The following is a 12,519-nucleotide window of genomic DNA, read 5'->3' as shown; positions in this document are numbered from 1 at the left end:
TTCCACTGTGAACATAAAATAATTATCCTAAATTTAAATCATGAAATGTCAGACCAATATTTAATCAGCCTGAAGAAAAATTGCCAACGGGATAGTGAATGATCTTTATTTCAGTTATAAAAAAATTATAAATATATCTTTGGAGGTTCTTAACGGAAAGAAAGAATTAAAGCTTCAAGTAGATATTAGTAGAATGTATTAGATAAGCAAATCTATTATTAAATTTCAACCCATTTCACAAGCGAGTGGCTATCAGAACTCAGTAGCTGAGTGGATAACGCGTCGGCGTTTGAAGCGAAAGGTACTGTGTCCGAGTCCCAGAGTGAACATCGACTCTGAGATGAGGGTACATCCGTCTGACGAGTCCCAAATAGGACGAAATGCGCGTCTTGGATTCCACTGCTAGCCATTGTCCATCTTAGCTTACAATGCTTGTGAAATAAGGCAATATCGAGGCGATACGTACAGTATGCACATATGTCAATTAGAGACTGACCAGTTGCAGTCCTAAACATCAATGGGAAGATTCAAACAAACAATACTAAGTGAATTTAAATTTCAAATCTGTTTCACTGAAAGGACTTTTATTGTATGTTAAAGTTGTTATTTTTTTAAAAAGAGGACCCATCATATAAACGAAACCATATCCAAATGTCATTAGTCTGATATTTTATACTTATGACAATATGGTTTAATATTAAGTCTTAAAATGGTGTAATTACTACAAAAGAAAGTACAAAATACATTTAGAAACATTGAAATAATTTAAGCTACTTACCTAAAACAATAGCTAATGTTTTAGTAGCTTTCTTTTCTCGTTTAGCAGCTAGACTTTCTTTTAAATTTATATTACTTCCAGAATTGTTTGTTAAAAAATAATTCATATTCATTATACTATTAGATGAGTTTACTTTCGGATTCAATTGTTCATTTTTAACTTCCCTAGATATAAGGCTTTTACGTTTTTTAAAAATTGGTTTTTTCACTAACTGTTCATTAGTTTGTTCATTGTGTGATTTAGATGTATCATATGGGATAAGTGATTTCATACGTCTAATTTGTCGTTTAGATGATAATGATGATTTAAATCTATAGGTAGTCGATTTTTTCACATCAGTATTTGTATTCAATGCATATACTTGTTTACTAGATAAACCTGCAAATACATTAGTTGTGAGCATGGATAAACTACTACGTTTTGCTCGTTTAATGCGGTTTTTTAAATGTTTACGAAAATCATCCATATTTTTGAATTCTGGCTGTGAGCTTGGTATATTATTATTATTATTAGTAGTAGTAGTAGTAATAGTAGTAGTAGTAATAGTGGTAGTTGTTGTTGTTATATTAACGTTGTTGCTTGTAACCTTTGTATATGCTTGTGTTAAAGTTGGTAGTGGAATTTGAGGTTCAAAATAATTCTTTAGACACTCAGCATCGGTTAATATAAGCGTCGGTTGAAGTTTATTGGTTTCACTAGGTTCCACTGAATTTGATATAGTTTCTGAATAAATATTAGGAGAACAGTTACTAGATAAATTAGATGTACCATTAAAGTCTGTCAGATATTGATCATTTATATCATTTGCTTTATATGAATGATGATTCTCTGTACAATAAGACATATTTGTTATATGACTTGAATCAATATAGGTTCCAATACCACTTGATTGACAGTCGCATACCTGTGGATTAAATGCAGTTAAATACGTTATATTTTCTAAACTACTAAATATATTCACCTCTTTATCTTTGATCGGTATAACAGATGTCTGGTTCACTGTTTCACAACGTTTTGCATAGTTTTGTACTTGATTACGTATGCTTATCAATTTGGATCGTTTAGTTCTTAATTTAATTGCTTTAAATACTTGGTAATATAAAACAATCATAATTGTACATGGTACATAAAATGATCCAATAGAGGAAGCAATTATATATTCTGGTATATACATAACACATATTTCTAAATTTCGATATGGAGCATTATTCAATCCACACGCAATTGGTAATGCAATTACAAATGATAATATCCACGTGACTGTTATGGTAATTCCAACGCGAACATTTTTACTATGTTGAGCATATGTAATTGGTCTAGTCACGGCCACGTATCTACAGGAAATTAAATACAAAAACTGTATAAATTAAAAATGTATATATTATTTTCACCAGTGCTGTTGCATTTCGATACTAAGATGTTTAAGCTATAAAGGTTATAAAAGTGAGGAAGATAAATAGAGTCATTGTATAGATTTATTGATAGGATGGAGGAAATTCTAACAGCGAAGTGTTGAATTCCATCTACCGTGGTCTATATAATTAATATTAAGATGAATTATAGATCATATAATACGTAAATGTTACGCAGTCGCGCCGAAATGTTCGCATAGAGACATTTTTTCTAAATTTTAAACTCTTGCTCAAAAGGATGGCCCCATAAATGCCTGTTTACCATGTCAAAATGATATAGTACAAGCCCTTTACATTCGATTGCATTATTTAAACAACATATTCATGATATATATCTAATAGCACTTTCAATTCTAAACTTTCGAAAATACTTAATATTTAAATTGAGCAATATTGTCTACATCTAGTTCTTCATCAGAATTTACTCTGATATGCAGAATAAATTACCTGCCTTTGCCTATTCAATATGTATTTACGAATTCAGCTGCTCAAGTAGAGAAAGTTATATCAAGACTACTACCAGACAACTTAGACAGAGTTGCATCCTTTCGTAGTTTCAAAGTGAATCATACAATGTTAATCAGAATATATGTTTGGTACCAACTGATCTGTGGCAACCATTCAATAATACAAGTACAAGAACAATCAAAACAAATTACCAATGATCCTAACGTCTTCCCATTGGGTTTCGAACTCTGTCTTATGTAGTTCCAACTATAACGTTTTGAGACAACAACAACACTAGTCTTTAAATTCAAAAGATGTTCGCAATATTTCTGTTTTTTCATTAATCAATGAAAATTTATTTGTACTATCTTGCTAAGTTTTTCTGACCAAGTTTATCTTTACCTCTTTCATGTCAATTCTTTACTATTTACTTATTCACAATGATTAGTTACAATGTTGATTATACTTTGATAATTTATTTTCACATTATTTTGACCTACTTTCTATGTATCAAAATATTTTCTTTTCATACTATCGTTATGTTTATTATTCTTATACTGACTATCATACCTATCATCATGTTATCATTGTGTATTTTCTTTTACTTATTATAGTTAGTCATTTGACGTATTTTACTGTTAACACTGGCTTATAAATTACCTTGATTAACTTGATATTCTTCATATATGGGAATACAAATATTTCTGTTTATTAAGGTAACGTTCAATTTAAACACAGTGTTTTGAAATGAAATCTATTGATCCAGTTTTATTAATAAAATTAACGATGGTTTTATGTTATGAATTAACAAGAACTTTGAGCAACAATAAACAAAAACAGAAATCCCTAGACATTTATGTTGTCTTGGCTTGAAACTCTTCAAAAATGTATGTTGAAGAGATACTATCAGGGATCAAACCCTCATGTTGAGTAATTCCTTGAATGACGAAATCTTGCTCTAAGATAAATTAACATCAACTTATGTAAAAGTTTATATTTGTTTTGTCATTTGTGGAAGTCACTCTTAAGTACTTTGAGAAGAAAATGTCATAGAATAAACTAATAATATAAAGTAAAACCTTATTTCCTTTATAAAATATGGGAACTCATATGATGCGTACTTTGGTATTGATCAAACACGATAGTACAATTGTAATGAACAAGAACACAAGTGGGGACACTCAAATGTACTTTAATACAACATTACAGAATATCTTAGTAAAACCTGAGAATCATATTGCTTCCAAATACAAAAAGGTAATATCAAACATACTGAATCCTATGTTTTATGATATTCTTATAAATATATACATAACTAGAATCAGAAGGGGTTTTGTGGAGGTTTCAATATTTTCATAGTTGAAATCATGAGTCAATTGAAGCTAGAGCACCATCGAAAACCTGGAAGCACTGGATGGCCGTCTCGTCCTACTATGGGACTCCTCAGAAGGGCACATCCACTATCCAGCCTCGCGAGATTCAAACCCAGGACCTACCACTCTCGCGCCAGAGGACTTAACCGATAGACTATTGAGCCAGCATCCGATGGTGTTAATGTCTAGCTTCAACCAATCCACGAAGTTTGAGCAACCGTTCACCAATTGTCTTCAGTGAGTTGTTATCTCACAACAGACGTGGTTGAACTAAAATTTGATATTACTTATAATAAGAACGTTCTCTCCTAATCATAATAATACACGGTACATTAAACGATAGATAATATTAAATAAACTATCTTTTATATTACCCTTACTACCACAAATAAAATCGATTACATTAAAATATATTAAAAAAGGTTGATGTATACAAATGGTGGATAATAATTATTATAACCACTTGGTGATTAACTATTGATAAGTACAACTAACAAAAATCGATTAAAACTGCTACAATTTCAAAGTGGATTAATTATATATTCACTTAAAACTTGGCAAGAGAAGTATACAAGTAGAATGTATCTATGTGTCAACAATTTTATAGATGACTTTTCAAATTTAATTGTAAATTTTATGATACAGCAGAGCTACCAAATATGTAATGAGATCTTAATTAGCTTAAATCTCAATGTGGAATTAAAATTGTTACTGTGTAGAATATATTTATATAAGCTTAGTGATTTGAATGTTTTTTACTCTGATTTATGTCAGAAACATGTCAACATCATAAGTTTGTAATATGTCACATTATTTAGCGATTCTCGATTAATGAGAGCTTAAAAAGAAATACATTGAATATTAAAATAATGAAAGGACAATCATAAATTCATAACATCAATTCATTTATTTCATGGATTCTCTTCAGCTGTTTACATAGCCTGGAAGACATTGTATTAATATTCAACTATTAAATTACTATAATTTCCACAAACCCCCTTTCCGATACCATTATTCGTTAAATTATGCAATTAGGATATATGATTTATGTAAAGAAAGTCTTGAATAAAATTGAGTATGGCATGTATATATGGAGTAATAAGTAAAAATAACTGTGTAAGAATAATAACTGTTCAAAAGTATTTTTATGGATTGAGGATATGAATATTCTAGAGAAGAAAAGTGAGAAGAGCATAGAAACAGAATTATTCCAAATTGTAAATTTTTTCGTATGCTATTTTGAAGTATACCCTACTCCATATAACATTTCAATGAATTTGTGTTTCCAATCGTTCATTTAAATTACTTTTAATAGTAGTGCCTAGAATTATTATAGATATGTGTAATTACATCACGATGTTCAGACGTAATTGTTGCCTGCTGTACCAATGTGGTGTGGTCTACTTATATCCATATAAGTAGTATATGGTGATGGTCAGATATAGAATGTATTTTAGCAGAACGATAAGGAAAGAACTGAAATGAAGCGTAGTTGGTAGGAAAATGCATAAGCAATGAATTTAGAAAAGATGGACTGATATTTACAGAAAGAACAGTCAAGATTGAGACAATTAATTGTTATTCCGCAAATTTACTGTTGGCTGTATGGTTACCAGAATTTAGTGAGATAGTCTGTAATTTCTGCCTAAACACATTCGATCAGACTCTATTAACATAACCCGACGTGCTACAGTTGAATGACTGATAAGTGTAAAAGGATTAATGCTTTATCAATTGTATTGGCAAGCAAAAATACAAATTACTTGATTAATAAGCCCAAGTGATGCAGTGTATGTTGTTTCTTTGTGGATTCAATAGCCGAGAAAATACTAATTTTAAATCCATAGTGTATGACATTATTGGCGTTAACATCTGTGGAAGTATAACAGTATTCATCTTTAACAGAATGTTCCCCTTATGTACGTATTTATTTACATTCGGATTTTATTTATTTTATAAGCAACTTGCTAACAATGATATTCGTAACAAACCATTTCACAAATCATTATGGATTTCTATGGTTGGAATCTAATAAACTTGAGTAGAATTTAAAAATGCTGAAAATAATACTTAAAATTGAGAAAGGGTTTTGTAGAGATTTCAGTCTTTTCATAGTTGAAATCATGAGTTAAATGAAGTTAAACCACCAAGGAAAACTAGGAAGCATTGGACGGCCGTTTCGTTCTATTGTGGGACTCCTCAGCAGTGCGCATCCACGATCTCGTCTCGCTTCAATTGACTCATGGTTTCAACTTAAAATTCACCTGAAAGTTTATTTACAGTCAAAGAAAAAACGTTTTGAGGGTAAATCATGAAAATGTACTCAATCTCATGATGATGATCCATTTATTATCTAATTAACATCATTACAGATTCTTAGCTTTTATTGATTATCTTAAACATGTAAAATCCCTTGTAACCTACTTATATGATATGCAGCCTATATTTTGACATCTAAAAATTATCTCATATAAATAATCCTAATGTTTACACATTATGAGATATCAAAACAGTGCTTCCTAGTAGAAAAGTTTAACACAAATACTCTACTGTTAATTTGTTATCTAATTTTCATGTATCATAAATGACATTTCTTACCTGTCCATACTAATAGCTGCTAAATTTAGGATAGATGCTGTACACAAAAGTACATCAAACATAATAAATATGTCACATAGTACAGTACCAAGACGCCATTTCCCATTATTAGCCTAGACAAAACAAAATATGAAAAATAAATTATTAGACATTGACAAAATCAAAATGTTTTTCTTTACTTGAAAGAATGAAGACAAATGATTATGAGTGTTAGACAAATTTATTTATTATCAAATGATTTGGTTTACAATAAGATATCACTGGTAAATAATGTTTTCTAAGCTGTTTTCATAGGCAATTTACCAATCAGTTTATTTTGTTCCGTTTTATGTTACCATAGAAAACATTTACTATTGTGCTAAGATCATTCATATAGGAATGATGTATAGTGAACAAACTTATGCCACATACATTTTGATTAAATATACGGTAATCACTCAACTTTTGCCTTTAAATAATGGTTAATATTAGTATGAATTTGTAGGTTTCATTATCAAGGTTCGACTTGATAAATTCAAATACATTAAGCATTGGGTAGATAATTATCTATAAAGGTAATATATTTGTAATATCGCAATGAGTAGAAAAACTCGGTTTTCAAATTTTATGACGTTTCGATACTCAGTGTAAGCCGCTTCTTCAGAGAATTCTTTGAGGAATTGGCTAACATTGAGTCCAATTTTGACCTAGAAGCTTCTGTTTTGAACCCCTTTCTGACTTTTTGGGTTAGATAGCTGCATTGTATCCCTATCTGTCACACTAGGGTGTGACACAAAGCCGCACAAATCAACATTTGTCTGGTGGGTGAGTTATATCATAGAGCTATAAAGGTACTAATAAATTTTTTCTTCAAAACTATTTAGATTGATCGTTATGCAAAACATCTACTTGAACACCAACTTACCTCAACCCAACTGGCCACTGGCATAACAACTATCGCCAAACTAATATCTGCAATAGCTAAACTGACTATGAAATAATTCGTAGCTGTATGTAAACTTTGATCTCGAAATACACTTAGAACAACTAGAACATTACCAAACACTGTGAATAGTGGAAATATTAAAAGTATCATTGCCCAATATTGAAATGGTTCGTCATGAATTTGGTAAAGTGGTAATTGTGAAATAATATTTGTAGAGTTTACAATATCCAAACCTGAAGCTATTTCCAATTGACGTAGCTGACTCTGGGTAACTGCGTAAGATGATCCTTTCACATAGAAATCTGGTGGACCATTAGGCCAGTCGATATCTGTAATATGCTGGATAGCTAATTTCTCTGTTTCTGAAAACATGAAATTTCCTGAGATAGCTGTATATCTGCTCTTTGTAATTAACCAATCTGATTGCAAGTTATTCTTTAGTATGAAAGCATGGTCAGTCCTTCATATGATATCTGAAAATTAGAAGAAAACATCTGACTAGTACCTCAAAATTTCTAAACTTTTATAGATATCATGTTGGTAACATATGTAGCACATTAAAAGTAACGTATTCAGTAAATACAGTATGTCAAAATAGGATGTTATCCAAGATAAGTTCGATTCTGTCGCTTAAGTAATCTTAAGTGAATTATTAAATAAAATGTTAAATTATTTTGTCGCAAAGACATTGTGATACTCAGTCTTTAACAAAAGCTGCTTGATCAGAGACAACCACATCAACATCACATAAAGCCATGAAGAAGGAAAAACCATAATATAAATTATAAAAACATAGTAAGTTGTATTAAACCAAAAAATAAGATTATTTAAATGCACCTAATGTAGTCTGACAATATGTCTAAGAGGACCTAATTATTTTTCAGGTATTTTTTTTGCCAAGTTAGACGATTTAGTTATGAAGCTTCCATTGGTTTTCTTGACAACATTGATGGCGTATATACCAAAAGAAGTGTGCCATGAAAATCTCTCCACAGGTTATCGACAGCTTGTTGTATTTAGTCAAGATTTATTCAGTTTTTTTCCGAAAAGTCATTTCAGTTTCTTTTTTCTTTTTGAAAAGTGAGCTGATAATGTTGTATAAAATGATTATGCAGGTTAAATGGCGTAACCATACAGATTACAGAGAGCAGAACATCTAAAAATTCCTCTGCTTTAGTCACAGGTATTCCTAATTCTAAATCACGTTTTATTCTATTTTTGTAATACTTTGTCTGTAAAATGTCTGGTTTTACTTTTAAACCGTTAATTCTATAAATGGTTTGTTAAATGAATCACCATATCCAATGTCACCATTAGTAAAACATTTATTCCTGTCAACAAGATCATCACCAGATAAAATGAGATACTAAGTTATTTAAGTTGTTTGTTAACATTGGTTTTTGTGACCCGAGGAACACTTTAAAATAAAACCTTAGGAAAATTAGAGGAGATTTTAACTCATGGATTAGGAGTTAATTGACATGAGATATAATGCAGGTTTTTAAATAAATCTACTGGCTAATTTATCATTAATTCTCATATTAGAATATAGTTTATTGACCAAAATAATAGCCATATAATGCTTAATCCTACTGCTCTCAACAGAAAGGAAGGCCTTACAATACATCCTACTTGTACTTTCTATCTTAGTCACCTAGTCTGATATATTATTTACAATTCACACTATTACATTACAAATTAAACTTTATCTTTTGTCATTATAAAGGTCACACATTTTTCATCATTAACAGTGCACACATATACATACACACAAACTTACATACATGTCGCTTGTGAATCACCTTGACCGAAATGAAATGACATGACATTGATTTATTCAGACCTGTTTTTTTATTATTGATCACCTAATATTCGTGTTGTTCCGTTGTACTACTTAAACTTAGATTAATGTGAATTTGGTTATTTATTCTCTGAAGAAATGGCTTACACTGAGTCACGAAACATCATAAAATCTAATTTTTCTACTCATTGGGATATTAAAAATATCTTATTTTATTTATATTAACCAAAATATTTATAATTAATTATGTTTTCGACGTTACATAAAAGCCAATATGTTACTTATTGAGAATATAAGTAATTAATGTCAAGATATTATCATTACAAGAATATATTTATTATTATTATATTATTATTATAATTATTATTAAATGTCTTCCCGTACCATATAAAAAGGCCTAACAAATTGCATTGTGTTAACATGTACACTGTAGAGAACAACGTGTCATATGTCGTCTGTCAAGTATGCTGTTTAATAAAATATCATTATAAAATAAATTTCACCATTAAACCATCATTAATCGTATAAAAGAAAAATTCCACATAAACCTGATTCAAATTCACGAATTAATTTTTTGTTTTGAAATCTTCCCTGAGGTTTTGGGGAAGGGACTGCATACTGGTCAGTCTCTAATTGCCATATGTGCGTACTATACGTATTGCCTCGATCTTGCCTTAATTCACAAGCATTTTAAGCAAAGATGAATAGTGGCTAGCAGTGGATTAAGGCAAGGTAATACGCACAGTATGCACATATGCCAACTAGAGACTGACCAGTTGCAGTCCCAAAAATCAACGGAAAGATTCAAACAAACAATACTAAATGAATTTAAACTTCACCCCGTTGCACAAGCAAGTGACAATCAGGACTCAGTAGCTGAGTGGATAACGTGATGACGTTTGAAGTGAAAGGTACTGGGTTCGAGTCCCAGAGTGAACAACTCTGAGATGTAGGCACATCCAACTGACGAGTCCCAAATAAGACGAAACGCGCGGCTTAGATTCCACTGTTAGCCACCATCCATCTTTGCTTATAAACCTAATTTAGTTGAATTTATTACATTTTAGCCGATTTTTAAGTATAAAGTTTATGTATATACATAATTCATGTCAATATGATAAGTCAAAGTCAGTTGTTTAAATGCTAAAATGTTGCAATTTACGTGATGATGTCATAATTTACTACTTGAAAGAAATAATCAACATAATTTACCTACATAATCTCAGAATATTTTTTTCCTTTCGTTAATACGTAGAAACTTTAAGTGAATTTTTAGTTTATAATAGTGACAACTATTTATATCCGGGACAAAAACCCAAATTCGTTTAATACCCATAAATGCAATGACAAAATTTATCTCTTTGGTAGTTTCGCCCATACCCTGGTCAAATTTCGGATTATTAATTGGGATATATAATCGTAAACTCTGAAGAGGATTTATCGAAAAGAATATTCTTCATTTAATTATGGATTTTAAGTTATTAAAAAGTAAATTGTTAAATGTAGTATGGGTGTAGTTACAATAAGATATTACATACATTTGGTTCCCCTAATGAATTTGAATGAAGACGAAATAACAAATGAAGCAGAATAATATGAATTCACTATATTTCATGGTTTCCGTCCCTCTGCTTAAAATCATATACATATTGAAGTGTAATATTGGGGTATAATATAATACAAAGTATATATATATATGCCAGTCTTCAGTAGCCGCGCCCATGAGACTGTTGCAATCGAGAATACAAGCGGGGACAACCAAATGCATTTGACCACGAAACTACGGAATCACTTAGTCAAATATGAGAACCATACAGTATATACTTCATTTACAAAATAGCCATCAATCGTCTTGAACTTCTCTGTTCATTCGTTTCCACACTAATCGCTCTCTGTTCTCGTTCTTTTCTCTTCGATCATCTTAACCTTCTGCCACCAGACATTTCACTTTCAGTTGATGATACATACTACTTATATCTTTCGACATCAGTAGTACATACCACAAAACAAATACGCATCAACACACGTTATCCTATTGGAGCAATATAACAATAAGGTAATTGACAAAGACCCGTAACAAAGACGCTAAGTTAGCAGACATGATAATAGCAGGATAAAGATTAAACATAGAGAGTGAGGTTTAAAAGGGAAGCATTAAATCGATGAATTATTACACTTTAAAATAGTACCACAACTGAAGGTCTGAAAAAGCAAAATAAATAGATAACTTGTGCCATTTTGTCGCCGTTTGAGAGACATGATATATAGATATATATATTTCTTTGAAAGAAAAATAGCGTATTAAAGACATGTGTTATGTGCAAATTAATGCTTTATTTATATTATTGAATAGATTAATAAACAACCAGCTATACTTTAAAAAGGGGTAAAGACTAGCATCAAGACTACTAGTTAATTACCTGTATTATGTTTGATATTTATAACAATTATAAAGGTAGATACATGAAGGGAAGGTAACTCTCTTCACTGAGATTTCAAAAATATGGTTATCATAGAATTCGGCTGAAATGTTTGATTAGCTTAGAATGACTGGGATTCCTCGGAGTAAAACAATAGATAGATCTAGTTTACGAACGGTTTTTTGAAGTTTCTTGATAAAGAATAACAACATTTTTCCACAGTTAATAAAACGAAATGTATCCTGTCACACACTTTGATTTAGAACCACTACAGGTAGAAAAATGATTTGTTCTGAAAAAAGAGTAAATATCTTAGGAATTGTTTATTTGATTGTTACAAAATTTTTCTTCTTTCATCAACAGAAGTTAATGTTAGCACCTACAGAATCTAATATTCAACAATAAATTGAAGATGGTACATTTAATCATCATGAAACTAACAAAAATTGTTTGATTTGAATTTACTTTACCTTTGGTTCAGATTTGAATAAATAATTTTACAAATGTTAAAGAATGACTCAATTGAAGACATTAGATATAAATCATTCTTTGAAAGAATCAGTAAGATTAGGATTAGGTAGCTCCCGACAATTTGGTTGGATAATCCGATAGTTGACGTTTGTTTTCAAACTTCTTACTCTTAGGAAAATTTGATTTTAAATAGTTTTGTTTTATAATAACTGAAACTCAAGTACAAGATTGAAACTTTGCGAGCATTTATCTCAACAAGCATTGTAAGCAAAGATGGATAGTGGCTAACAGTGG

At 30.5% G+C, this 12,519-nt stretch overlaps 1 protein-coding gene and 1 non-coding gene across 2 annotated transcripts in view; one reads left to right on the top strand and one right to left on the bottom strand.

The window, feature by feature from the left end:
- The window catches only part of Smp_127310 (biogenic amine (dopamine) receptor, putative), a gene marked incomplete at both ends in the record, with an annotated part of 16,526 nt that extends 8,621 nt beyond the window's left edge, over positions 1–7,905 (bottom strand). Inside the window, 3 exons of the mRNA XM_018792044.1 lie at positions 779–2,112; positions 6,609–6,722; positions 7,514–7,905. Coding sequence (XP_018644943.1) covers positions 779–2,112; positions 6,609–6,722; positions 7,514–7,905 — 1,840 coding nt within the window. The remainder of the gene's footprint in view (positions 1–778; positions 2,113–6,608; positions 6,723–7,513) is intronic.
- A 2,300-nt stretch (positions 7,906–10,205) lies between these two features.
- Positions 10,206–10,272, top strand: Smp_tRNA_00921_Pseudo_TTG.1.1. Its single transcript has one exon. It is a non-coding gene (tRNA).
- The last annotated feature ends 2,247 nt before the right edge of the window (positions 10,273–12,519 follow it).

The sequence above is a fragment of the Schistosoma mansoni genome, assembly GCF_000237925.1.
Source record: "Schistosoma mansoni, WGS project CABG00000000 data, chromosome 1 unplaced supercontig 0010, strain Puerto Rico, whole genome shotgun sequence".
Taxonomy (NCBI): domain Eukaryota; kingdom Metazoa; phylum Platyhelminthes; class Trematoda; order Strigeidida; family Schistosomatidae; genus Schistosoma; species Schistosoma mansoni.
This window is presented reverse-complemented; position numbering and strand designations above follow the sequence as displayed.